Below are 27,980 nucleotides of genomic sequence, written 5' to 3' on the forward strand. Positions count from 1 at the left end.
GGACAGGCAGGCTCACTTCCCTTCTCAGCCTCAGTTTCCCCTTCTGTAAAATGAGCAGGTTTGAGGATGACTTTTAAAGATCTTTATTACTCAAGACTTTATTGTACACTATCATACAAAAACAGCCATAGAGAATACAGAAATAATTACATGTGGCTGTATTCCAATGAAACTTTATTATGGACACTTAAATTTGAATTTCATGACTTTTCATGTGTCATGAAATACTCTTATTATTTTTTTTCAACCATTTGAAAATAGAGAACCCATTCTTAATAGACCATACAAACACAGGCACATCCAGATCTGGCCCATGAGTTATCATTTGCCAACTCCTGCTCCAGAACAATACCATTTTAAGGTGGATTTGCCATTACAGTTAGAAACAGTACATCTCTGCCCATCTCAAAACATGGGATAGAAACAGATTTCTTGGGATCCCTGGGTGGCATAGTGGTTTGGCGCCTGCCTTTGGCCCAGGGCGCGATCCTGGAGACCCGGGATCGAATCCCACATCGGGCTCCCGGTGCATGGAGCCTGCTTCTCCCTCCGCCTGTGTGTCTGCCTCTCTCTCTCTCTCTGTGACTATCATAAATAAATAAAAAATTAAAAAAAAAAAAAAAAGAAACAGATTTCTTCCACCCTGGAAGGTAGGAGCTGGGCCAAGTAAACCAAGGTTCTTTGATAATTCTAATCTACACATATAGTTGCTACACAGAAAAAGGATGGACTATGAAGCCAGACCAACCTAGATTCAAATTCCAGCTCTGCCACCTACTAGCTGGATGATCTTAGACAAGACACTTGGTCTCTCTGGGCCTCAATCTGCCCACATGCAAAACAGTGCTGATAACAGTAGCTATGTTACAAGGTTCTTGTGAGGATTAAATGAATTTATACATATGGAGTACTTAAGATATGCCCAGCACACAGGAAGCATTATAGAAAGGGTAGCTGTCACCCTATCAAACAAATTATTTTCCAAAGGGGAAGCTCACCTATGACAAATTTGTACCTCTGCCTGGAAGAATTTTTCAATCGATCCTGGACCTGAGTAGGCTGCCTATGGGAAAAGACAATGAAACATGAAAATCCAGCCTCACCCATACAGCCTCCACCCCCTTACAAGAAACCAAGAAGTGCTTGCCTCTCTGAGCTTCTTGAAGACGAATAGCGTGCCATGTTTTTGCCCTTTGTAGATGTCAGCAAAGTTCCCCTCACTGATTTTATAGTTTTGGTTGAAGTTATCAGTTGCTTGGACCACGTCTGTCTCACTCCAGAAAAGGCTGTCTCCAGCCAGGCTCAAAAGTGTTTCCTGCTTAGGAATAGAGGTGCTAAAGTCCTGGGAATGCAAGGAGAAGAGATGGAGAGTAATATGGAAAATATTTTTTTCCCTACTGCCTCAGGGAATCTTAGATTATCAGAGCTAAAGGGGTGGAGAAGTTCATCTTGTCCAGTGAGGAGAAATAGGACATGGGTAGGACCAGCTCAAATCCCAGCTCTGCCTCTCACTAGCTCTCTGACCTTGGGTAAGTAACTTAACCTCTCTGAGCCTGAATTTCCTCAGCAGCAAAAGTGAAGATATCAATAGTACTCTGGAGGGTAATCCTGAAGATGAACTAAAATGTGAATATTCCTGGCACATGGTTGGATTTTTCTGTTTTGTTTTTTTCCCCCCAGTTTACAAAAGTGAAAACCACGGAGGTCAGGGAGCTAAGGTGAGGTCATGCAACTGGCCAATGGCTGAACTGGTGTCCCTGGTCCTATACATGGTGTACATGGCAGGAAGCAGGATCTAGGTTCACATAACCAAATGCAATTCTGTGTGAACTTATGAAAAGCAGCTTTATTTCAGTAACACTTTATTTCTATGTACCTTTTTAAAAATAGGTGTACAAAAATAAAATGTACAACATTTTAAAGCTGTATATTATATATGCTTATAGACTATTTTAGAAAATTAGAGGGGAAGAAACCATCCATGATCCCATTACCCACTGAACTGCTATTAAAGTTTAACCCAGGGCAGCCTGGGTGGCTCAGCAGGTTAGAGCTGCCTTCAACCCAGGGCCTGATCCTGGAGACCCAGGATCAAGTCCCACATCAGGCTCCCTGCATGGAGCCTGCTTCTCCCTCTGCCTGTGTCTCTGCCTTTCTCTCTTTCTCTCTCTCTCTCTCTCTCTCTCATGAATAAATAAATAAAATCTTTAAAAATTGAAAAAAAATCTTTAAAAAAATTTTAAGTTTAACCCATTTCTTGTAAATTAGAAATACAAGATTTATTTTTAAAATTGGGATCATGCCATACACAGTTTTGATTTCTGGTGTTCTTACTTAACATTATACCATGATCATTCTCCCAATTATTAGATTGTCTTAGAAAATTATTAATTATTAAAAATCAAAACCCAAAACCCATGCTTAAGTGCCCATCTCCTCTATGGAAGAACTTCATTAACCAGACCCATATAGCATCGGCTTTTCCTCAAGGCACCCTGCCCAGGACACTTTTAGAGGCCCACAAAAACTTTTTGATTTCTTTTAAAGTCAGAAGAACAAAAATGAACTTTTAGAGTCAAAGAAAATGTTTTAATTTTTAATCCAGCTTGGATTACATTCATGTTTGTGCCAATACAATTGTAAAATATAATCTTTAAATTTTTTTAATGAAGGAAAGAAAAGGCACATGAATGCAAAAGTGCCACAAAAGTCATATGTGGCCCTGGACCCAAGTCATTGAAAATTCAGGATAACAGGGTGCCTGGGTGGGTCAGTCAGTTAAGCATCTGACTTTGGCTCAGGTCATGATCCCAGGGTCCTGAGACAGAGCCCCGCATCAGACTCCCTGCTCAGTGGGGAGCCTGCTTCTCCCTCTCCCCTTGTTTCTACGCCTGTTCATGCTCTTTCCCTGTCATATAAATAAATAAAATCTTTTAAAAAAAGAAAATTCAAGATAACTCAGACATATTATGTGGAAAAAAGGTTAGAACAGAGGTGGTTTGTAAGCAAATGACTTAGTATAAATGTAACCAATATACTTTGCGGGCAGAAGGATGCTATGTATCAGCTCTCATTTAAACACAAATAATGGAAAATCTCATTACAAACATGTATTCATGTAAAGTGCACTGTCTCCAGTCACTCCCATCCCAAGCCTGGGCTTCACTAGCTTGCATTTAGTCTTAGAAGCTTAGAGTAATTCCATGACTCACCTTTCTCCTTCATTCCCCTAAACCCTAGCCTCCAAATTGGTTCCAATACATTGCTTTTTTTTTTTTTTTAATGTTTATTCATTTAAGTAATCTCCATACATAGGGCAGCCCGGGTGGCTCAGCAGTTTAGCACCGCCTTTGCCCAGGGTATAATCCTGGAGACCTGGGATCGAGTCCTACATTGGGCTCCCTACGTGGAGCCTGCTTTTCCCTCTGCCTGTGTCTCTGCCTCTCTCCCCCCATCTCTCTGTGTCTCTCATGAATAAATAAATAAAATCTTTTTAAAAAACAAGTAATCTCTATACACAATGTAGGGCTTGAACTCGCAACTCTGAGATCAAGAGCTGCAAGCTCTACTGACTGAGCCAGCCAGGTGCCCTAATACATTGCATTTTTGGGCAAGAGCCACAAGCTGGGGGGAGTGGGAATCATTGGGGGTGGGGTTTACCTTTGAATTAGATGAAACAGGAACATCGCTTTTTAAGGAATGAGGGGCATCTGCAGAAGGAGGTAGGAGGTTGGTTCTGGCTGGAGCAGGCCCTGGAAAGGACGGCTCATGGGTCTGGCCACGTCCTGGAAAGGAGTAAGACAGGAGGGGTCCTCAACCAGTTCCCACGCCAGTTTCTCATTCACTCTACAAACACAACACCTGCTACTTCCTGACCCCCCCAGCTGCCAGCCTGCACACTCCTCTCTAGTTACCTCAGTGATGCTCTATGACAGCCCCATCCCTGGGCTGGTTTTTGTTTTTTTTTTAAGATTTTATTCATTCATTCATGAGAGAAGAGAGAGGCAGAGACACAGGCAGAGGGAGAAGCAGGCTCCATGCAGGGAGCCCAACGCAGGACTCAATCCCAGGTCTCCAGGATCACACCCCAGGCTGCAGGCAGCGCCAAACCGCTGCGTCACCAGGGGCTGCCCCCTGGGCTGGTTCTATATATGATTCCCATTTGGCGGGTAGAGAAATGGAAGCACTGGAGGTAGTGGCTACTTGCCTAGAGCCACACACCCAATAAGGGGCAGAGCCACAATTCAAATGGGAATCCATGGGATTTCCAAACCCTGCACTGTCCCACCTCCCACACAAGGAGCAGTGAAGGACACAGGTGATCAGCTATGGAGCCCGTCTTCCAGAAAACTCCATCACAACAGCAATGAGAATGACCAGCCTCCAAGGGCGGAGGCAGCAGAGGTCACCAAAGCAGGTTGGGAGGCCAAGGAGGGTTTCATAGAGGATTTTAAAAAGTGGATCTGAGGTCAGAGGGTATTGGGGAAGTAGGGCTGGCTGTGTGAAGGTATGAGTGGGCAAGCCCCAGCACACATAAAGTACTCCAGGCACGCTTAGTTAACTAACACTGACGTCACTCTAAATGAGCCACCTTGTGAAGTCATTTAAGCCTCACAACTATCTCAGTAGATCATATCCTCTTTACAGATGGTAAAACTGAGGCAGAGAGAGGTAAAGTAACCTTTCCAAGGGCACACAGCCAGTGGCTCTGGAATCCACGCCTTTTTTTTTAAGTGGGTTCCACAGAGGGCACCTAATGTGGGGCATGGAGCCCAACTAGGGGCTTGAGATCAAGATCTGAGCTGAGATCAAGAGTCAGATGCTTAACCCACTGAGCTACCCAGGTGCTCCTGAAGTCTGCACTCTTAATCCCTTTGTGAATGAAGAAGATTCAGGAGAGAGAAGGCTTGAGGAGTAGCTTGGGGTCAGGTAAAAGCCAGGTTAAAAAGGGGACATTTCTTCACTGGGCACCACAAAAAAAATTAACCTGAACGCTAATGAGGCACCCTGGAGTCGGATGAGTTGGAGCAGATGCAAGCCAGGGATGAGACAGGAGGAGGGATGAGCTGCGGTGACTGATCCACACAGGAGCAGGCCTCAGCCAGAAGCCAGAAGCTCCGGATGTCACCATCTGGAGACACCCAGGTGGCCCCGTGGCTGGGATGGCCTCCGAGGAACTGAGTGCCGGCCCTCCAAGGGAATCTGGCCTTGACATCGGGGTTACTGGCCCAATCCACCTGCTTCAAGTATTTCTGGTTTATAACATCAGGAAATGAGTGATTAATCTAGAACTTTGGCCATAAAAAAAAAAAACTTAATTCAGAAAACTGAAAATAGCACCATGAGGAAACTAAAATGGGGCTTACTTAACTATTAACCCAGGGAGTTGATAAAAACAAAGCTCAACTACCGCAGGCTCAGGCTCTGTCATCCCCACAGAGCCCAAGAGAGGGGGCACCCTAAGGCTCTTTCCCTGAGTTGTCTGCTGATGACCAGCTGCTGCTCCCAGACAGCGGACCACAAGCTCCACCACCCTCTCAGATCCACCCCACAAAAACCACCCATGCTGCCTAGGGGCTGCTCTTCTGGCTGGGTGTGGAGGGGAAAATGAGGGGAGACCCCGGGCCCTGACCTCCCTGAAGATTCCAAGTGAGCCTGCCCTAGACACCGCCCCCCCCAACCTTCTCACCCCCTCTCCTGGCTCCAGACCCTAAGCCTCCCCCAGCCCTGCCCAGCTCCTTTCCATTTTCTCTCAGGCATTTGTTCTGTGCAAATCCTTCTGGGAGTACCTGGGTGGCTCAGCAGTTGAGCATCTGCCTTCAGCTCAAGGTGTAATCCTGGAGTCCCAGGATTGAGTCCTTCATCAGGCTCCCCTCAGGGAGCCTGTTTCTCCCTTTGCCTGAGTCTCTGCCTGACTCTCTCTGTCTCTCATGAATAAATAAATAAAATCTTTAAAAAAGAAGGAGGAGGAGGAGGAGGAGGAGGAGGAGGAGGAGGAGGAGGAGGAGGAGGAGAAACCTTCTGCCTCTCAGGTGACCCAGTCTAGTACAGGCCTCTGCTAGGGGGCCCGGGGACCATGCCTTGCAGAAAGGCTCCCTGCCACTGCTGCCTCTGCCCAGGCCCTGCCTTCTCTTGGCCTTAGCTTGGTACCCTTGGCCTGTGTCCCCAAACTGTGGTCATGTTCCTCCATCTCCTAATTGTTGGCCGTGGCTCTGTACTACCTCACGGTGAGTTACTTGATGTTTTTCTTTCAATCCACTTTAATTCACACACATTATCTATTTAGCCTTAATTGAAACCCCTAGTTTCCTGGGCATAAGATATACATCTTTTCTAACATCTGTGTTCTCTTGTACCACTGGGAGCCCTCAAGTTCTGCCCTCACCCTGACCCTGGCCTTGCGGCAGGGCTCTCAGGGCACAGATGGTCCCTCTTCCTCTCCCGTTGCCCAGTGACTCTCAGGCCAGCACTGGTCTCGCATTAACCATGACTTTCAGGTCTGGATTGATGCCTGGGGTTCACCTGAGGGCTCTACTAGGCCTCTTGGGTTGGGAGGGTGGTCACTGAGGTCTGCTCTTGCGACATATGAGGGCTACTCATTGAAGGAGTGGCTCTTTATCCCTGTGGTTTGGGGAGAAAAAGGAATGGGATTTGAGCCAATACCACAAAGCTGACAAATCGGATAAGAACTAGACTTGCTTTGTAAATGCTTGGTGGAAGCCCTGGGTCTGGGAAGACACTCTTTACACATGTCCTTTCCAAATCACTCACCCTCCACGTGCCAAAACTTTCACTAAAAAAATATTTCCTACAACAATCTTTCTGGAATGTCTGCGTTACCAAGCAGAATACATTGCATCTCATTCTGCTGAGTGTCACTGAAGGCATGAGTAAAGTACATTAGAGAGGTGCTGCTTCTGATCTGAGGTTTCCTGCATCCTGTCCTGCGACTGGCACCAGTGGAGCTGCCTCTACAGCTTCCTCATCTCCTCTGTCAGTATCAGAGAGAAAGGGCCTTAAGTCCTGGCTCTTTTTTTTTTTTTTTTAAGATTTTATTTATTCATGAGAGAGAGAGAGAGAGAGAGAGAGAGAAGGCAGACACAGGCAGAGGGAGAAGCAGGCTCCATGCAGGGAGCCCGACATGGGACTGGATCCCTGGTTTCCAGGATCAGGCCCTGGGCTGAAGGCAGCACTAAACCGCTGAGCCACAAGGGCTGCCCCTGGCTCTTTTATTACTAAGATTTGAACCAGGGTGACCTGTGCTTCGTTTCTTTGAGCTTTCTCAAATGCAAAAAGAGCAGGAAAAGCCCACTCCTGGTAGAGTTCTTGTCCAGACAAAATAAGCGAGATGACAGTTAAAAAGCACAAAGATCAGTCTCTGGCACACAGGGTGTCCCAGAGCTGGTAAAACTATGCGCAGAATAAGAGATCCTGCCAGATAGCCCGACAGCCTCTCCTATAGCTAAGACTTTGTGACAGGTACGTCGGCTACTAAAGCCCTATTATCTGAATTCCAGCTTTGTGAAGCTGTTTATTTATTTTTAAAGATTGTATTTATTTATTCATAAGAGACAGAGAGAGAGAGGCAGAGACATAGGCAGAGGGAGAAGCAGACTCCCTGTGGGTGAGCCATCCCAAGACCCTGGGATCATGACCTGGGCCAAAGGCAGACGCTCAACCACTGAGCCACCCAGGTGCCCTGTGAAGCTGTTTAATGAGTGGCTCACAACTCGTTGATGGCTTTCGTGCTCATGTATTCTCCTCCTCTGTGTCTCTCTCCCATTTCCTTCCCACCCACAAGGGAATCAGTACGTGCAGGGAGAGGTTACCATGTGGATTCAGGAGCAACTGCCCTGAGCTGGATCCTGGCCCTACCACTTTCTCAGCCATGAAGCTTCAGCAGGTGATGCAGCCTTCCCCAGCTGTCCAGGGGAGCAACAAGAGCCCCCACATCAGGGGAGCATCAGGGCAACTTGGTGGGGCACAAGAAGCTCTTGGGCCAGCAGCTCCCACATGGCAAGTGGCATCACTGCCACCTGTCTTCCCCTGCCGCCACTACCACCTCTGCATTTTCCACTCAAGCACAATAATCAGTCAGCCTGAACTTGGGGGCCCAACGGAATCTTAGCATTTCCCCAAGAGAAGATGGGGTTTGGGTTATTAGATTAAATTCATGATTAGTTTCTGTTTGGGCAAAGAGAGACAACCAGCTTCCTTCCTCCGTCTGTGGACTGTGTTTATTTATCATCTTGACTTGCTGGGGCAAATGTGCTCCCGAGGGCCATTCGGGCCTTGCCCAATGAAGTTGGACTTGCAGTCGCCTAGATAAGGAAGGCCAGACCAAGTTGTGACCTCTATCACCTCCTCCATCCGGGTCGCATTTCCCTAGAATTTCCCTGTTTTACTCTGATTCTTCCCTTTGGCCACCAGCCAGTATGACATTTGCTTTAGGATCACTTCCCCTTATCTCTAACTGCTGATCAAAGTTCTGCACTTATTTTTGTTTGCGTCTATCTCCCTGGTGGAAAATTAATTTCCCAGCTGCAACCTATCTGGGGAGTTGGGAACACTGCTAATAACAACATTTGATGAGCACCTACACGGTAGCAACAATGAGGTGTTTGATTCCTTACTACAACATACTGGCACAGGCTTTCATTACTGTGCTTGCTCTTTGATTTTTTTGTTTCTTAAGATTTTATTTGTTCATTGAGAGAGATAGAGAGCACGCACTGCACAAATGCATGGATGCGGAGAGGGGCAGAGGAAGGAGAGAGAGAGTCAGATAGCAGACTCCACACAAAGCACAAAGTCCAACATGGGACTCGATCTCACAACCCCGAGATCATGACTCTAGCCAAAATCAGAGTCAGATACTTAACCAACTGAACCACCTAGGTGCTCCTGTGGCCACTTTTTTAGATGAAGAAACTGAGGTACAGAGAAGCTAAGTAATTCTCCATCTAGAAAGTGGGAAGTGGGACTCAGATACAGGTTTGTCTAATACAAAAACCCAGGCACACTCCTCTAGGCTAACCCTGACCCTGACTTCAGGGATAGCATCAATGAATGGAGATTTCTTGGATTTGAGACCTGCTGCTCAGCACTCAGGAGCCTACAGGGGAGCAGAAGGGAGGCCAGACCCCCGGGAAGAGGTGGTGAGAATGGACACGTGGGTGTGAATAGTAGTCCTCCCCAACCCTGCCCGCTACCCACCATCCCAGGGAAGCCACCTGCTGGCTGAGTCCTTCCATCACTTGGCAAACTGTCCTGAACCCTTCCATGGGCACAAGGGGATGAAAACAAATCTGAAATGGTCTGAAAGGCTGTGGGGTAGCAGTGTGTATGGTGTTAGGAACAGAGGCATTTAAATCACACTGCTCAGGGGTGCCTGGGTGGCTCAGCAGTTTAGAACCGCCTTCAGCTCAGGGTGTGATCCTGGAGTCCCGGGATCCAGTCCCATGTCAGGCTCCCTGCATGGAGCCTGCTTCTCCCTCTGCCTGTGTCTCTGCCTCTCTCTCTCTCTCTGTGCCTCTCATGAATAAATAAATAAATAATCAATCAATCACACTGCTCAGGTGCTACTTCCTACTTGCGTGACCTTGAGCAAATCACTTCTCCTTTGGGTTCCTCAGGTGCTATAGAGCAACCAGCAGATCTGCGATGTGTGGAGGAGAGGAAGGTGGGGGAGGTGGCAGGCAGCACCTGTCAGACAGCACCCATGGCCAGGCTGAGAGGCCCAGGCCCTGGGGCTTGGAGAATGGACAGAGAAGTTATCAGGCTCCCAGGCAGAGGCAGGCAGCAGGACCAGCTCATGCTCGGGGTTTGGGAAACCACAGGGAAAATACCTAGGTCCCAGAGCATATGACCTTAGCAGGCTGTGTAACCCCTTCATGTTTCAGTTTCCTCATCTGTAAAATGGAGACGATCACAATACCTAACTTGGGCAGCCAACTGAGGATCACATAAGTCAGCATCTCTGACGTACTTAGAATGGTGTCTGGCCCAGAGAGAGCCCTCAATTACAGTTATCTTAATTTCTTTCTATAAAAATGATAATAAGTGGTATATATTCTGTTATCTGACTTTGGGGGGCTTTTAAAATTCACTATATTGCAAGCATGTTTCTGAGTACACACACACATCCGTAGCATTTTTAACAGTATTGTATTGTTCTGACCGACTGTCGTTAATTTTACCATCCCCATGGCTGTTTCCAATTTTTTGCTATTATATGCTGAGCTGACTATCCTGATAGATAAAACATTTCCTTAAATACACTTCCTTTTTTTTTTTAATACACTTCCTTTAAATTAAAAAATTAAATCTAATTTAAAATACCTGGGCCTGGAAAGTCGGCTGGCCTCACAGACGGCCCCTTCTCCTGTTCATCTTCCATGGTTCTTACAGAAGCTTCTAGGGGCCTTCCTGGCTTCACAGCTTCCGGAAAGTCTAGGAAGGAACACTTGATCTCAGGAACTGGTTTCCCTGACACAAGGTAGAAAGAAAGAAAGTTACTATTATTCAGTGAATTGAGATAGTCATGAAGAGGCTGGGTCTGGGGGCACCTGGATAGCTCAGTAGTTGAGCATCTGCCTTTGGCTCAGGGCATGATACTGGGGTCCTGGGATCGAGTCCCGCATCAGGCTCCCTGCATGGAGCCTGCTTCTCCCTCTGCCTGTATCAATGCCTCTCTGCTATGTCTCTCACGAATAAAAAAATAAAATATTAAAAAAAAAAAGAGGCTGGGTCTGCAAGTCAGAGACCTGGGCTCATTCCTGGCTCTGTCTCGAATTCACTTGTGGCCTCTGACTTCTTTCCCTCCCAGCCTCGGCCTCTCTGTGTATGTAGAAGGGGGACACGACAATCTCCTGTGATTGGTCCAGCTCTGACATTGAGTCACACAAAACTGCCTTCCAATCCGACCAGCTGTGTGACCTTAGACAAGGCACTCTCCTTCTCTGAGCCTGTATCCTCACCTATAAAATGGAGAGGGTGATAATGATAGCATCTGTGTGCCTACCTCCCAGGGCTGTTGAGACGAAGGCAATGGGAACACAGACGCAAAAGGGCTTTGTAGACGAATGTTTCCTGAACACAAGGAAGTTAAAGCTACTCACCCCACTGAATCCCTAGTGGAGGCCCTAAACATAAAAGTCTGGCAGTCCTATAGCTTCCCCTTCCGCTGGCAGTGGAACCATGTGCATCCTTCCCCATCTTACAGATGGGACCCCTGCAAACAGTGGCCATGCCAGCTTCAGTGCCAAGCATGCCAGGCCCCACTGTGCATCCTTCACATCCTCACAAGCTGTTTGCAATTTCATCCCTATTAAAAATGCAGAAACTGAGGCCTGAGCAGGTTAAGTGGCTCACCAAAAATCACATGGCCTAGGCAGGCAGGACTGGCTGGAGAAGCCTGGGTGGAAGTCCCCTGGTTCTTGAGAGGAATCCCTTTCCCCTTTGCACCAATGTGGAAACCCTGAAGCTGCTGTGAGGGTGTATTTACACCAGCTCCCAACCAGCTTCTCAGAGCCTGCACTCTGTGATACAGCTTCCTCTCGCCTCCACCTCCACTGTCCTGGCATTGTCTCCCCCATCGGCAGCTGCCTCCAGCTGGAGCAGCCTCCAGACCTTCCCCAGGTCACATCCTGCTAAAACACAAGTCTTGCCTCATCACTTCCCCATTTAAAGGCTTTATGACCTCGCACTGTCCAGATGAAGTACATACTCTTCTTCCTCCCAATCCTTGTATCTCCCCATTACCTTCCAGACCAAACCCAAATTCTACAGCCCTGCATTCCAGGCCCTTCACCCTCTGGTGGTCTGGGGTGGATTCATATTTGAGAACCATAAAATCAGGGACACTGAAATCCTGGGGAAAGCTTCCGACTTGCTCACACATGCGTCAGGTGGGCCTAGGATGCAACATCTCCAGCCTTTGAGTCTCCCTCTGGTAGCAATTCCTCTGACAGATGAACTGTGTCTCTCTCTAAACAAAACCGATTGTTACCAAAGGGCCATGTTTTTCACACCCAAACTTTGCAACTAGAACAATAACACCTAAAAATGCACGGCACTATGCTTGTATGGAACCACACAGATTGTCTGATCTTCATGACAACCTCTGGCAGCTAACAGAATTGTCTGCCTTTTATTTTTAAGCACACTGAGGTTCAGATAGGTGAAATGATCTGTCCCCAAACAACTGATAAGATTCAGACCCAGGGCTGGTTTCACCGGCCCCACTGGACTCAGCAGGAGTACTGAGACACCACTGTTGTGTCCCCCATCCAGCCCCCCGGGTCCCCTCTGTAGCCACCACCCAGGGGCTGCCTGCACAAAGCAGGAGGGAAGGGTGGGAACGTGGGAAGAAAGGCTACAGGGAATGCACAGAATTAGTTGAGGAGGCTGAGTGCAGGATGATGGGTGGCTTTCTACTTTCCTGATAATGACATGTTATTCTCTTGAATAAAATTATCTTTAAAAAAAAAAAAGATTTTATTTATTGGGCATCTGGGTGGCTCCTTGGTTGAGCATCTATCTGCTTTGGCTCAGGGTGTGATCCTGGGGTCCTGGGATCAATTCCCCCATTGGGCTCCCCACAGGGAGCCTGCGTCTCCCTCTGCCTATGTCTCTGGCTCTGTGTCTCTCATGAATAAATAAATAAAATCTTTAAAAGAATATACGATCTTAAAAAAAAAAAAAGGGTAGCAGAGCTGAGCTCTTTAGAATTCAGGCTCTGCGATGGAAACCAACTCCATCACCTCCCAAGTCTATTGATTTCATGCCCCCTTTCATGAGAACTAAGGAACACAATGCGGTATCACCTGCTTAGCTCCATGCACAGGAATGTCATTGGTATCTATTATGATTTTTAAACATTGGTTATCTCTTTAATAGCTCACGTATTGAATGTAAGGAGAATAGGATGGGAGTCTTTCAGTTTTCATTTAACACAACTCTGAATCATTCACACTTTAAAAAATTTTAATATATATATTTTTTTATTGTGATAAAATACACATGACATAAAATTTACCACCTAGGCCATTTTTAAGTCCACAATTCAGTGGCATTAGGCCATTCACACTGTTGTACAACCATCCTCGCCATTCACCTCCAGAACCCTTTCGATTTCCCAAACTGAACTCTGTCTCCATTAAAAACCAACTTCTCAAAAAAAAAAACAAAAAACAAACAAAAAAAACAAAACAAAAACAACTTCTCATCCCTTTCCTCTGCAGCCCCTAGAGCCCATCATTCTACTTTCTGTGTCTAGAAATGAGACTGCTCATTTAAGTTTTTTAACTTGTGTGGGTGGGTTTTTTTCACTTTAATAGCAACTGAAAAGATGTGTCTATCCATTGACATGGAAAGGCATTAATACACCGTTGATCTCTCTGTCTCTCATGAATAACTAAATAAAATCTTAAAAAAAAAAAAACCTCTAAAAAAATACACCATTGAGCGACAATAGAGTTTACAGACTATGTAACCAGTTTCCTGTAAAATACATGTAAAAGTATAGAAGACAGGATGCCTGGATGGCTCAGTGGTGAGTGTCTGCCGTTGGCTCAGGGCATGATCCTGGGATCAAGTCCCACATCGGGCTCCCTATGGGGGGGAGCCTGCTTCTCCCTCTGCCTGTCTCTGTCTCTGTCTCTCTCTCTCTGAGTCTCTCATGAATAAATAAATAAATCTTAAAAAAAAAAGTATAGAAGACATCTGTGTATGCAGAGACAAAGGTGAAGAACATACACAAAATGTGAACAGTGATTATTTCTGGATAGCATGATTAGCAATAATCTTACATTATGGGGTTGGTTGGTTTTCTGTTTATGCACATTGTAGAATTTTTCAACAATGATCACACATTGGTTGCAAAGTAAAGTATGTTTCCTAAGAGGAAAAAAAAATCAGGAAGCCAGCTAGCTAGCTACAATAATGACTAGAACTGAGTCTTCCAAGCTAGAGTGAGAAGCTGTTCACACTAGAGAATCCATCTGACCCAGATTAGCAAGCAGGCAATCTCTACATTCGGATCTGACTCACTTCTGCTTTTGCCACCCACTGTCTAAGATGTGTTCTTGATATCTTCACAAGTATTCTCACCACAACCCTGAAAGTAGCAAGAAAGGAATTGGTGGTTCAGGGAGATGAGGGGACCCACCTGAAGAGGAAGGTAGAAGAAAGGAGTACTGAGGCAGGAAGAAGGGGAAGCCAGGGCTGCAGGCAGGACTCTCACCCACAACAAGAGAACACCAGCTTCATTCCCTCCCATCTGGGGTCTCCAGGCACTCAGAAGGTTGTTCATGGGCCAGGCTGCCCCACCCGACCCCCCAGGCTGAGCCCCTCCTGGCCCAAACTGAGAGCCTAGAAATGGGGGGTTCCTCCCCAGCAGCAGCCATGTAGGTGGGACCCATGGAGTCCCACGCCTTTGCCTTCTGTGATACCACCACGCTCATTCCACAGGCCCTTGTGCAAAGTGACACGGTAAACGATCGCTGGCTGTGAATGTGAATTGGTGACCAGAGTGGGGACAGAGCCACCTGCTTCCAGCTGGTGAAGCTGGAAGCCTACGACTTCCTACATAACCAACAAGAGGAGAGGCTCCCAGCTGTCTGCCTTCCTGAGGGTCCCGCCTGCACCCCGGGCTGTCTGAGGCCCCAGAAGCAGCACTGCTTCCCCTCGTCTGAGGCCCAGCTGAGCCTGATTTCCTCATTGTCAGCAGTGGGGGGAGGGTGAACATCCTGGCCTGACCTCACAGCAGCATCCTATTGCTGGCGACTTTTTTTATTTCTCTTCTTGCACAAATCTTCACCTGTCAGGATGTATCTGGAACAGAGACCATCAGCCCATCAGTGGCTGACCTCTATGGCCTCCACCCATGTGGGACATTCTTTAATGTTTTCGGGGGGATCCCTGGGTGGCTCAGCGGTTGAGCACCCCGCCTTTGGCCCAGGGCGTGATCCTGGAGACCCAGGATCGAGTCCCATGTCAGGCTCCTGCATGGAGCCTGCTTCTCCCTCTGCCTGAGTCTCTGCCTCTCTCTCTGTGTCTCTCATGAATAAATAAAATCTTTAAAAAAAAAAAAAAAAGGGCTTCCTTATGTTTTCATCCTGAGGATAGTTCGGCTTTTCTCTGTTTTTCTTGTTCTTTCACAGTGACACGTGGTGGCCTACAGTGGGGGACCCACTCGGGAAGGAGAGAACTGTCCTGTGGCTGTCCTGTGGCTGTCCTGCCAGCACATTCTGGCCTGGCACCCACCCTCCCATCTCCTCAACCCTTGAGGGCCAACCTGCCACAGGGGTCAGCTGACAGAGCCCCATGTCAGGCCCAGGGTGACAACATGATCACAAAGTTCAGTTTCCTGTGAAACCCCAGGCTCAGCATACTGTGGGTTTTCAGATGTGTTTCAGGTGCGGACAATAAATAGAGGGTGTAAACATGAAACATTTCCACTTCTCTTCTTGTGTTGCTGGTCCCAGATCCAAGCTGGAAGGTGGATGGCAGGCCGGGCTGGGCCTCCTTTCCCACCATCAAAACCAGGAAAGGGAGAAAACGTGGCTTCTCTACCTTTCATTCCTGGAAACCGGATCTCAAAGAGCCGGGCAGACAAGACACAATGCCCACTCTTTCAAGCTGCTACACCTGAGGGCTTATTAAAGTAAAAATAGAATATCGATGATAGGATGGGGCAAAGGAAGCCAGAACATTCACGAGGAAGGGTTGTCACAAACACTAAATTTCACCGCAGGTTTCCTGTCTGCCAACACAAGACTGGCAACCAGCTGGTTACGTCATTCCTACTTAGGGGCTGCCTCCTGCTCTTCCCCCACCCCCCGGGGATTATATTTTCAAAAATGATTCTAAACACTTAAAATTTATTCTGCAGCATCATGAGATCCAAAGATATAAATTGTAATCAAAGAGTGCCTGGGGGGCTCAGCAGTTGAGCATCTGCCTTGGCTCAGGGCGTGATCCCCGAGTCCTGGTATCGAGTCCTGGATCGGGCTCCCTGCATGGAGCCTGCCTCTCCCTCTGCCTGTGACTTTGCCTCTCTCTGTGTCTCTCATGAATAAACAAATAAATCTTAAAAAAAAAAAAAAAAAAAAAAGAACAGAACCAAGCATAAATGTGGGGAAGCTCCCATCTATTTCTAAGTCCAGCCTCTATCATTCCCATCCGCGCGCCAAGGGCAAGCTTCTTCCCCGACCCCTCCGCCCCCAAGGGCAAGCTTCTTAACCCTAAGCATCATTTGTGGCTCTCTGTGGAGTCAGAGTAACGATAATCCCTCTGTCCCAGGATTGCCTCAGGACTCAGTGGGGCACAATATGTAAAGCAGCCAGCCCAAGGCCAGGGATGGGGCACAAACTGTGCAAATGGCCCTCCTCTACCCTCTCTCCTTGCCCAAAAGGCACACAGAAAGAACCTCTGATTTCCAGATTAGGGACTCTGAAGGAAGCATTTGGGGTAAATGGCTATTGTCAGCATTTTAACCCCTGGAATGGAAACTGTGACTCTCAGTAGACAGTGGCATGATCTCAAAAGGCACAGTGGCTATGGGGCACAGTAATAGGGGAACCCAGCAGGAGGAGAGGCGGGACCAGCTTCCGCCTGCCTGTGCCATGGGCAGCCAACCCTGCCACACACAGGACAGGTAGCTTGAGGTTCTCTCAGCTCAGACCCCCAGGAATGGGGAGGGGATGCCAGTGATTAAAGTAACAGTTTTAGTGGCTGTGAGCAGTGAGAGGTTGACACATGGGTTCTCACAACAATGAAATCAGAGTCTGGATGTTTTTAATAGTTCCCCAGAGGAACTTTCCAGAGGGTCCAGAGGGATGAGCCTTGAGTTTCAGGCACCAGGTGACAGATATACCAGAGCCAGAGCATTTCTGTGTCCCCTTTGTGGTTCACAGTGGGTGACAGGCTGGATTCCTTTTTCTCTCTACTATTTCAGGATGTCCACACTCTCTCTAATGAGCAGAGTCACTTATGGCATGGAGCCAAATGATGAGCTCACAGCATTTCACATGCTTCCCATCAGTCGAGGGCAGGTTTACTGGCCAGGTAACCACTCTGCTTCATGTGACAAACGAGATGAAGACCTGACTCCTACAGAGTAGCCGTGAGGATGAAATAAGCAAGCGCTCAACAGTGATAACTATTCTTTAGTGTGTTTATTATCACCATCCCCAGCCCTGGATCAGGCTCTGTCCTAAGTGCTTTCTCATTTGCATGACCTTTTTTTTTTCTTTTTAAAGAATTTACTTTTAAGTAATCTCTACATGCAACACGGGGCTTGAACTTACAATCCTGAGATCAAGAGCCACATGCTCCACTGACTGAGCCAGCCAGGAACCCCTATGGGTGGCCTATTTAATTCACATTAATAGCTCTGGGAAAAAGGTTCAACTGCTACCTCTGTTTTGTATATTCAAAACAAGTAAAACCTAGATTAGTTATCTTATTTATATTTTGCTTATCTAATGCCCTGCTTCCTTCAACTGAAAGGCTTATGCATACTGAGCCCTTGGGAGAGAGGCCTGGGGTCTCCTTCCCAGCTGCTCAGGGACACTGAACATTGTGGCAAACCCAGAAACCAAACACTAGAGCAGAGGGCACTCTAACTGCCAAGGTCTTTCCTCAGTGAGTACAATCTGGAAATCCCTCCCTCCCTTCGAAGCCCTCAAGATAGGCAGTGATGTAATATTTTTAGGTGCATTTTTACTCTTCAACTGACTCATGAGGTTGAAATGGATCCTTTTAGAACAAATAAAAGTGACTCAGACATAACTAAAGAATCCTGGTGCCAGCTGGCCATATCAGTGACAAACATAGCTTTCTGCATCCTCTTTTTTCCCTTCCCTTTTAGTCTCTGGGCTGGACCTTTCGGATATCCAAAGTCCAACTGACAAACACACACACACACACACACATACACATACACACATACACACACCTCAAAATTCTCAATTCAAGCTAGACACAAAATTAGGAAAATATGAGGGAATGACCTCCTAATTGACCTTCCTAATTGCTCTATCTCTGGTTCTCCACTGGACCTGTACTCCACCAGCTACTAAAATGATTTACCCTTACTCACTCATTCATTCATTGTATTAGGGACCGGGGATGCCATCCATTATCAAAATGGACATGATCCCAACATTAAGCTAGTTAAATAAGAGATTTCTAATTATAAACTGGGAGAAGTTCTATGGTGAAAACTAACTCAACAGGGGGAGTGGTACCTTACAGACTTATTTACACAGTGTAGCCAGGGAAGGCTTCTGTGGGCAGATACCGTTTAAGCAGAGACTCAAAGGATGAGAAGGATTGGCCATGGGATAATGCAAGGCAGTTGGGGAGGGACCAGTTTTCTAAGAGAACCTATACAAAGGTCCTGAGGCAGAACACAGTGTGGCATGCTCCTCAGATGAAGGATGACCCTAGTGGCTTAGCTGAGTGAATGCTAAGCCAGGAGTCTCCAGGGAATGAATGAAGGGGAAAGTGGCACAGATGAGAGAGCTGGGCAAGGGTTAGCCCATGAGAGACCTCGCAGGCCATCATTAGGTAGAGGCTTATCATAAACCCCCATGAATTGAAGTAACCTACAGGTGAGACATTGCTTACCAAAGAGTCCTTTGCTCCCTCTCACACCCAGCCTCCCTTGCAATTAAGCTGGGCCACATGACTGGTTCTGGCCAATGGACTTTAAGTGGAAATGCTATCATCACATTCTGGACAAAACAATTAAGAGCCATGGAGCCTCTTTCAGGCCCCTCTTCCCCAGTCACACTGACCCTGAGAGCCACATGTTCCAGAAGCCAGAGCCAGCTACAAGAATGAAGGAGGCAGCACCGGACTTTGAGAAATCAATGTGCATTGTGTTGAACAACTGAGATTTCAGGGTTTATGTGTGACTGCAACATAACCTAGTCCTGGTTAACAAATGATCTCAATATGTGTTCAAAACTTACAACTCAGAGGAGCCCAGTTACACTAGCTTAGCACAGAGCAGGAGTTCAGGAAAGGGCAGCTCCTTTCTTTTTTAAAAATTTTATTTATTTATTTATGAGAAACAGAGAGAGAGAGAGAGAGAGAGAGAGAGAGGCAGAGACACAGGCAGAGGGAAAAGCAGACTCCATGCAGGGAGCCCAACGTGGGACTCAATCCCGGGTCTCCAGGATCACACCCTGGGCTAAAGGCAGTGCTAAACTGCTGAGCCACCCTGGTGGGCAGCTCCTTTCATTCCAGCTCTTACCTTCCCTCTCTAAAAAAACTGGGGACTGATTCAGATGCATTATACATACCCTCTGTTCATTCTCACACAACACCCCAAAAACCTCCAGTGAATAAAGCCTCGCTCTGTTCCAGTGGAGTAACTATAGTGTGGAAGAAAAGTCAGGTGACCTGTCCTGAGCCACACAGCACTAACTTCTTAAAAACCTCACCCTCTCTTGTTTTGCAGCTTCCCGGTTTATGAGAAAAAATAGGGCAATATGTGTACCTATTTTTCAGAGGGGAAAAGTGAGACCTGATGCCATTTAGTGACTTACCCAGTAGGGTTTAAGGTCAAGCAGGCCTGAGTCCCCATCCCAACCCATTGCTTACTAGCAGTGTGGCTTTGGGCATGTTAGTTAATCTCTGAGCCTCAAGTTTCCACATTTATAAAATAGGGATAATAAGATTTGTGAGGTAAGATGCCTTCCTAGCACATATTAGGTGCTAAATACAGGTTATAACTAGAACCAGTTAGGTGGACTCCTGGCCTGTGGGGCCTTGGCTGCACACAGTGCCACCTCCGGGGCAATTCTCTAGTGGCCCGGAATCCTATCCCCGCATTCTCCTTCCCTAGCTTAGCAAGGGGTAGATATTGGGAAGCCTTCCAAGAAAGTAAACACATAAGCCTCATCTGGCCCTTGCAACAGCTCGGGCTCTTCGGGAGAGAAAGAGATCACTCTCTTCCGTTTCACTTTAGGCAGCAGCCAAAAATTCCCCGCTCACTGAGAGCCCAGCTCCAGGAAGGAAATGACTCTGGTTGAGATGCCAAACCAGAAAGTTAGAAAACGTCAAGGTTGCACAACCAAATAACGAGGCTGTGTGAAAATTGCAAAAGTCAAAAGAAAACTCCTAGGAAGATGGTAGCAGCAGGAGGAAAGATAAAAACCTTAGTCACCTTCAGACCCCTTCAGATTCCAGAAACTTCTTGAGCTCCCCCTCAGAACCTCAAACCCAGAACCTCACACCCAGGCCCTTATTCCACACAGCAGCCAAAACAATGGGCAGGCCTCAGGCATAAACCCTCCAAAATCTTCCCTTTCCTCCCCGAGAAAGCAGCCTCCTGACCACAGCCTGTGAGGTGTTGGGTGGCCTGACCCTGTACCCTGCCCTCTCCCCAGGCTCAACCCACATCACTGTCCTCTAGCTGAGGCCCCTATGGCCTCTGTTTGGGTCCTCAACCCAAACAGCCTTCCCACATCCAGGCCTTTGCATGTGCTGCACTCTCAGCCTAAAAATGGTGGTGTGGTCCTTCATTAGTCCCACTTGTCCTAATGGAGGCTCAGATTTTGCTGCCTCAGGGAAGCTTTACCCAATCATGAGATCAAATCCTGCCCTCTTCCATCTCACACACACTTCAAGCGCTCACACCATGGTTAGTTTCGGTCCATGTCATCATCCTATCAGCATTTGTCTCCCACTCTGGACTGCAGGCTCCTTGAGGTCTGGGACCTCATCTGTATTTTCATGGCTGTGTCCCTAATGCCTCACCTATAACAGGCAGTTGATAAATACTTTTCTTTAGTTCATTAGCGACTCTCTGGCCCAGCTTCCATGTATCTAACTCGCTGTGGGGAGGAAAGAGGCAGAGTTTTATCTCACAGGTTAGGCACACCAGGTTTCTAGACTCTTCCCTCAGAGCTAAGGCCATCTGATCCTTATCATCGGTAGACTCAACTCCCAGGCCTGCCTTTGGTGGCATTTAACTAGTTCTAGAGCTCAGCAGTGATGGCAGCCCATCTGCCTCTGGCTGGGAGCCACAGCTCTGATACTGTGGCCTCTGCCTTGATTCCTGCTCCTATGCGCCCAAGATACTAGAACTTAGGCTCTGAAGCCTGGCACATGGCTCCCTCCAAAGCCTGGTAGTCTGGAAAAAGTCCCTCTCAGGAGTATGATCTTTGTGTTTTGAGCCCCAGGATGATAGTTAGCCTTGACCTCATGCATAAGACTCTTCTGATGCTGAATGCTGGCCTGACTGTAAAAATCTGCCCCTGATTCCCCAGTGTCTCCATCATGAAGCTCCCCTGAGATGTCCAGCAATTTCACCATGGTCATCATTTCACTAAAGCAGTGATTCCCACAGTGTGTTGGTTCTATGGGACTATTTATAGGTATCAAATGAAAAGGGGTTCCATGATCAAATATAAATGGAAAACACTGGACTAAATATATCTTTTTGCTGCAGGACTATCAGAGCCTTAATATGATGGTTCGCATTATGAATCTCCAAAGGTAGGGACACTGATAAAGCATACAGGATTTTCCAAGTTTAATTATTCATGAACTCTTTGTTTGCAGGGGGCATATCTTGCTGGAGCACTCTTCTGAGGCACGTGGTTTGGGAAATGCTACTTTACACTAATCCGCCCTGTAGATGCCTTATACACACAGTTATTTTCCCCATCACAAGATATCATCCTTATCAACCAAGGATGCACAGACAAATTCCCCTTCCTGTCCTGACCCAGAGATTAGGGCTTCATCCAAGACCCAGCTCTTCCCTGTGGGCTTAGCAGAGTCTGGAGCTGTGACAAATCCATGGAGGACTACTTTACAACTGATCTTCGCCCAAAGCTGGGAGGTGAAAGTAGAGAGAACAGGGTAAGAAAGGGCAAGAGAATAGAGAACTTCATCTTACAAAATGGAGAATCAATAGGCATTGCCTAGAGCTGTTGGAAAAAGAACCAGAAATGTGGGACACCTGGGTGGCTCAGTAGTTGAGCCTCTGCTTTGAGCCCCTCTGTGTCTCTCATGAATAAATAAATAAAATCTTAAAAAAAAAACCCATACAGATGAGTATCAAGAAATGGCTCAAAGAATAAATATAGGTTGACCCTGGCAAACAGATTTGCCAAAAGAATGAGTGGTTGGGTAGTAAGCCTCCCATGCTAATTTATTATAATTGGTATAACATTTAATGTTAGGAGTTTGACAAATAGAATAACAGTGGTCTTGGCAATGAAGGCCGAGAAAATATGAAGGAACAGGGACCCACAGACCTAGCTCTTTACACAACCACACCAGCCATAGTACTTGATTTCAAGAGACCAGATGCAACGTGGCCCCCAGAGGAACCCACCATCTTCAGGCCTCTGTTGAAGGCAAATATATTACCTGGAGGTGCAAATCTCCGAGGGAACCAGTTTATGTCTAGGACATCTGGTATGTGTGATTTTCAAGGATGGTTCTATCAAATATTTTTTTAAATTTTTTTATTATTTTTTTAAATTTTATTTACTCATGAGAGATACAGAGCAAGAGAGAGAGAGGCAGAGACACAGGCAGAGGGAGAAGTAGGCTCCATGCAGGGAGCCCCATGTGGGACTCGATCCCAGGTCTCCAGGATCACACCCTGGGCTGCAGGCAGCGCTAAACTGCTGCGTCACCGGGGCGGCTTGGTTCTATCAAATCTATTCTTTTTTTTTTCTTTTTAAATTTAAAATCAATTAATTACCATACAGTATATTATTAGTTTCAGAGGTAGAGTTTAGTGATTCATCAGTTGCCTGTAACACCCAGTGCTCATTCCATCAGGTGCCTTCCTTAATGCCCATCACCCAGTAGCCTCATGCCCCGGCCCCCTTCCCTTATCAAATCTATTCTTAAAGCCCTTTAAGCAGTGGTAGGCAGAGGTCAGGTTCTCAAACTGATGCAAACAGCTGGGCAGGTTCATAAGACAATCTTCTGCAAGTAAATGCAACATGAGGTTTACCTGATGTCATGATGGGGGAGGGGAAATGGCTTTGACTAGTCGGACAACAGAACTTAAAATGCTTCATACGTACAGAATATGCCCTCATGTTCACCTCCAAAACGGGGCAGAGATTTATAGCACTTTTTTTTCTAACTAATGAAAGAAGCAAGATACAGGAAGGAGAAGTACCCTCATTGAGGATGCAAAGCAGTAGTAAAAACACAACCAGGCTCTCAGAACAGCCGGGGGATTTGCGGATGTGGAAACAAGCTTGTCTCCCTTCCTCGGGCGAATCAGATCAGTAGGCGAAGGGGAAGAGAGAAGAGTTTGGTGAACCAAGGTGGACTCTTGTAGTCTGACAGGTTGGCGGCAGCTGGACAAGGAAAGCAGGGATCTGAGTAAAATTCTAAGCAGAAGAGAGACTGGCAGGAAAAAAAAAATGTCATGTCTGCCTGGAGACCCAAACGTTGTTCAGTGAAGTTTCCGTGCGAAAAGCTAAGAATGGGGGCGTTGGATCCAGATGCCTGGGTGTGACCTCTCCCTTTATTTGTGCCCTTGGGGGAGTTCACTCAGCCATCCTTGGCTTCAGTTTCCACAGGTGGAGAAGGGGCTCCTTGGTGCACCTACCTCGGGGTACCTGTTGGAGGGAGGCAGGCAGGCAGCTCAGTGCCTGGCACATCAGAAGTAGCTCAGTCACTGTTAGCTTAAAACGAAGTGTCAGTCATGCTGCAATGACTGTGTTTCTTTAAATTTGGCACTATATTGTTCATTGACCTCGAATCATTATGAACATGTACAAGATTAGGTCAGCAGTCAGGTTCTGACGTCAATGATATGTCAATGATATGTCCAATCAGAGGCCTTTGCCAATTTTGGGGCTCGGGACACTCCTGCAGCATCTCAGAGGCTGGACAGAAGCAAAACCAGGGTTCAGTGTGGGCCCCTCTCCCCAAAGCTGACTGGGCTGGAAGCCCGAGCCCCTAGACTCAGACTGCCCTTGACCCAGTGGCAGTACCCCTCCCCCTCCAACGCTCCCTCCCTCCTTTCCTCTTTTCCAGCCCATCCAGGGTTTATCATTGACTCTCTCAGAATGTGAAAAATATTTGAGGGCATGTTCAGTGCTAATCATTTCTCCCCGTCTAGCAGGTGCGAGGGTCTGTGGAGGCAGAGATGCCAGGGCTGCACACAGCTAAACAGGGCAGGCACCCGTCGCAACAACCAACCCAAGTGCTGCCAGGTGTGAGGGGAAAATGAGGGGGGCACGGCACCCTGAGTGTCCAGAGGGGGTTCACACATAACCCAGCCCACCGCCACTAGACAAAGGTGGGACTGAGGCCCTGGGAAAGGGAGGTACCTGCCCACCTAACAACAGAGAGCTGAGCCACACTGCCTCACCACTTGACTGTGACTACTTGTACCCCCACCCCCACCCCAGGCACTCCCAGCTGACCAGGATGACGACCTGGCCTTGAGGGAATGGGGGTGAGGGACGCTGTCTAATAGGACTGAAGGGAACCCTGTCGGGACAGAAGAGCTGAGGAGGCAGGGAGGGGGTTCAGGAAGTTCCAGAAGCATGGGAAGGCTGAGGGCTGAGCAGACCGTCCCTCCCCATTCTGAGGACAACAGGGAGCTGGGGAAGCTGCCAGATAGGGGCAGAGGCAGGGGTGGCCATGCCTTGAAACATGCCCATTCTCTTTTTTTTTTTTTTTTTAAGATTTTATGTATTTATTCAGAAGGACAGAGAGAGAGAGAGAGAGAGAGACAGGCACAGGCAGAGGGAGAAGCAGGCTCCATGCAGGGAGCCTGACACAGGACTGGATCCCAGGTCTCCAGGATCAGGCCCTGGGCTGAAGGCGGCGCTGAACCACTGAGCCACCCAGGCTGCCCCCATTCTCAATTTAGAGATTTCACTGCTGGGGCTGGAGGGCAGAGGGCAGCCCTAGTCTCACACTGGTGTGTCACTCTCCGCCATGTGAGCGGAATCTTCCCCACCACCTGCCCCCAGACAGGGAATCCTGCCATGGGAGGGACTGTCCTTCACTTAATGAGACCTGGTGGGTGTGCAGAAGCCCTGTATCCCCAGATACCCTAAATCCTGGAGAGTTGCTAAGTGGCTAAGGGGGAGAAATGGTCCTGCTACCCCACTGGCCTTCTATGCCCAATGTGATCTACACCTATGGTGCCCCCAAGAACCTGATTTGGGCTTATCTCTAGAACCCCCAACTGCAGGACCACCCCAATGTCCCCTGTTCTCCTGACATCTCTGAGGGTAGAGGCCTCTAAGCCCCCATCCCTCAGTTCCTTAGTTTAGATCCCACCACCCCCCTCCCAGAAGCCCTCCATGATTCCAAAAGGCCTGAGGTATAGTCAGGCAAGTGCTGAACCTGGGTCTGTTGGTTCAGCCAACAGCTATTCCGAGCCCAGGAAGCCCGGTCAGAACAACACACAGGGTCTTCTACAGGTCTCTGGGGCTCAGAAGGTACGGCTCTCTAACTCCCACACCAGCTTTATGCTGGTTCTGCCAAAACCCCAAGCGCTCCCTGGAGTCTCTTACCTCAACTCTTCACATGGTTGTCTTCTTTCCACTCCTCCAATTTCACCTCCTCAACTGCCCTTCCATGACTAACATGTTCTAGGAGGCTCTCCTACCTGATACCTCCAACCCATTATTTTTAAATTTATTTTCTGGTCTATAGGCTATACCTTCATAAGACTATGTCCTCCAAGAGGGCAAAGGACCTGTCACTTTGCCCCTCACTGTATTCTAGAAACCAGGACAGCACCAGGCACTGGGCGGTACTCAGACATACCTATTAAAAGACTGGCTCCCTGCCCCCTACTGAAGGGGTCTATTTGGGGGACATGGGGAAGAATGGGGGGCTTAGATGGGAGTAACCATAATCCCCCCTGCCTTCCTCTGAGCACTGGCTGGATGCCAAGTACTTCACATAATTCTACTTCTTCAATTTTACAGCCACTTCTTTTTTTTTAATTGATTTTATTTTATTTTATTTTTTATTTATTTATGATAGTCACAGAGAGAGAGAGAGAGAGAGAGAGAGAGAGAGGCAGAGACACAGGCAGAGGGAGAAGCAGGCTCCATGCACCAGGAACCCAACATGGGATTCAATCCCGGGTCTCCAGGATCGTGCCCCAGGCCCAAGGCAGGCGCTAAACCGCTGCGCCACCCAGGGATCCCTACAGCCACTTCTCATGGTAGGGAGCGATCATTACCTGCTAGCAATCATGTTCCCACCATTGTTGTGATAGTGGGTAGGAAGATAATTTGGTAGTATTGATACCAGTATTAATCAAAGCTTAAAATACACAAACTTTCAATCCAGCCAGCCATTCCAACACTGAAAAAAAAATCATTCTTACATTATGTGCAGATAGGGTGCGTACATCTAAAGGTACAACACTGTGTATGAGAGAGAAATAAGAAGCAATGTAAACACCTACCACTAGGAGTGAGGTAAATAAATCAGGGCATGTCTGTCCAAGGAACACCATGCAGTTATTAAAAGAATGTGCTAGCAAAAAAAAAAAAAAAAAAAAAAAAGGAATGTACTACCAACTGGGTGGCGCAGTTGGTTAAGCCTTCGACTCTTGGTCTCAGCTCAGGTCAAGATCTCAGGGTCCTGAGACAGAGCCCCACATTGGGCTCTGCACTGGGCATGGAGTCTGCTTATGATTCTCTCTCTCCCTTCCCCTCCCTCTGTCCCTTCCTGCACCCTCTAAAAAAATAAATAATAAATAATATTTACTGTAGACTTTTTTGGATTTTTATGTATGGCTCTTTTTTTTTTTTAAATCATTATTTATTTTTGGAAGAGAGAAGCAGAGCTTAAAAGGTACAAAGGAACTTACAGTAAAGTCTCTCTCTAACATTTTGATCCCCAGCCACATAACCCCTCTCCCATAGGTAACCACCATTATGGATTTTCTTAGCTGGCTGGTAAATTCTCTCATTTAAATTTTTTTTCCAAGATGAAGAAGTTTCCAGGCTGAGGGCATGGCTTATGCAGAAACCAGCCCCCTGGGCAACTGCACGGGGCCACCACGGATACTCACAGTTCAGAATGATCTGGGCTGCGCGGTAGAGCTGCAGGCGGCGCAGGAGGTCCACCAGCTGCTGGACAGTGGCCTGCCGCATGCCCCACCACCACAGCAGCTCCCGTGTGATGCTCACGCCCTGCACCCGCTCCATTGACTTGATCTTCCGCAGCTGGGTCAGGTCTGTGATCACATAGGAGGCTGGAAGGCAAGCAAGAGGCTCTGCTTAGCATCAGAGAGGCAGTGCCTCCAGCAGAGGGTCATCAGACCAGCAGGCTTTGTCTGCAGTATCTTCTCACTCACCCTCCATCACACCTGCCACCTTTAGCTGGCAGCCCAAGTTATAGTGCTGATTCCACTTGATACTCATGGGACTGGCACACCAACTACACTTGAGTGTGAATATCACCTTCACAGCAGCACACGACAGGACAGAAAGATCAGGGGCTTTGAGTTTTAGTTGTTTATTTGTTTTGGGCAAGGCACTTCACCAGCTCGAGCCTCAGTTTCCTCGACCATAAGGAGGGGAAGTAATGGAACTTCTCTTACCTCCCTTCCCGGAACAGAAGCTCCATGTGACAGAGTTTTATCCATTCTGTCCACTCTTAGATCCCCAGAAAGGAGAACAGCACCTGGTATAGAGTGAAGGCAAGGCCTGGACCAGGGTGAGGCAAAGGAGCTATTCAGGTGGGAAAATTTAAGAAGGTGCTCACCCTCAAACCTGATCCCTCACTCTCAGAAGCTGGAGAGTAGGTGCCTCCTTAAATTCGGCCCTGGGCATCTCATTCTCCCCACCCTAAGTCCCAGGCCTGGCAGGGGGAAATGAAAGAATGAACGAAGGAACAAACAAATGAACAAACTCACAAGGGAACCCATGGCCCAGCATCCTCACAGAATTGGTCCAGGGATCAAGAGAGCCCATGCATCTAAAATCACTTTGCCAACT

General features: G+C 47.5%; 1 protein-coding gene across 1 annotated transcript in view; it reads right to left on the reverse strand.

The window, feature by feature from the left end:
- IRAK2 (interleukin 1 receptor associated kinase 2) overlaps positions 1-27,980 on the reverse strand; it is a 62,141-nt gene that overhangs the window by 26,524 nt on the left and 7,637 nt on the right. Inside the window, exons 2-6 of the mRNA XM_072720348.1 lie at positions 27,053-27,235; positions 10,342-10,488; positions 3,661-3,785; positions 1,148-1,342; positions 999-1,063 (exon numbers count right to left, since the gene is read on the reverse strand). Coding sequence (XP_072576449.1) covers positions 999-1,063; positions 1,148-1,342; positions 3,661-3,785; positions 10,342-10,488; positions 27,053-27,235 — 715 coding nt within the window. The remainder of the gene's footprint in view (positions 1-998; positions 1,064-1,147; positions 1,343-3,660; positions 3,786-10,341; positions 10,489-27,052; positions 27,236-27,980) is intronic.

This window comes from Vulpes vulpes, chromosome 9, assembly GCF_048418805.1.
Source record: "Vulpes vulpes isolate BD-2025 chromosome 9, VulVul3, whole genome shotgun sequence".
In the NCBI taxonomy this organism is placed as follows: domain Eukaryota; kingdom Metazoa; phylum Chordata; class Mammalia; order Carnivora; family Canidae; genus Vulpes; species Vulpes vulpes.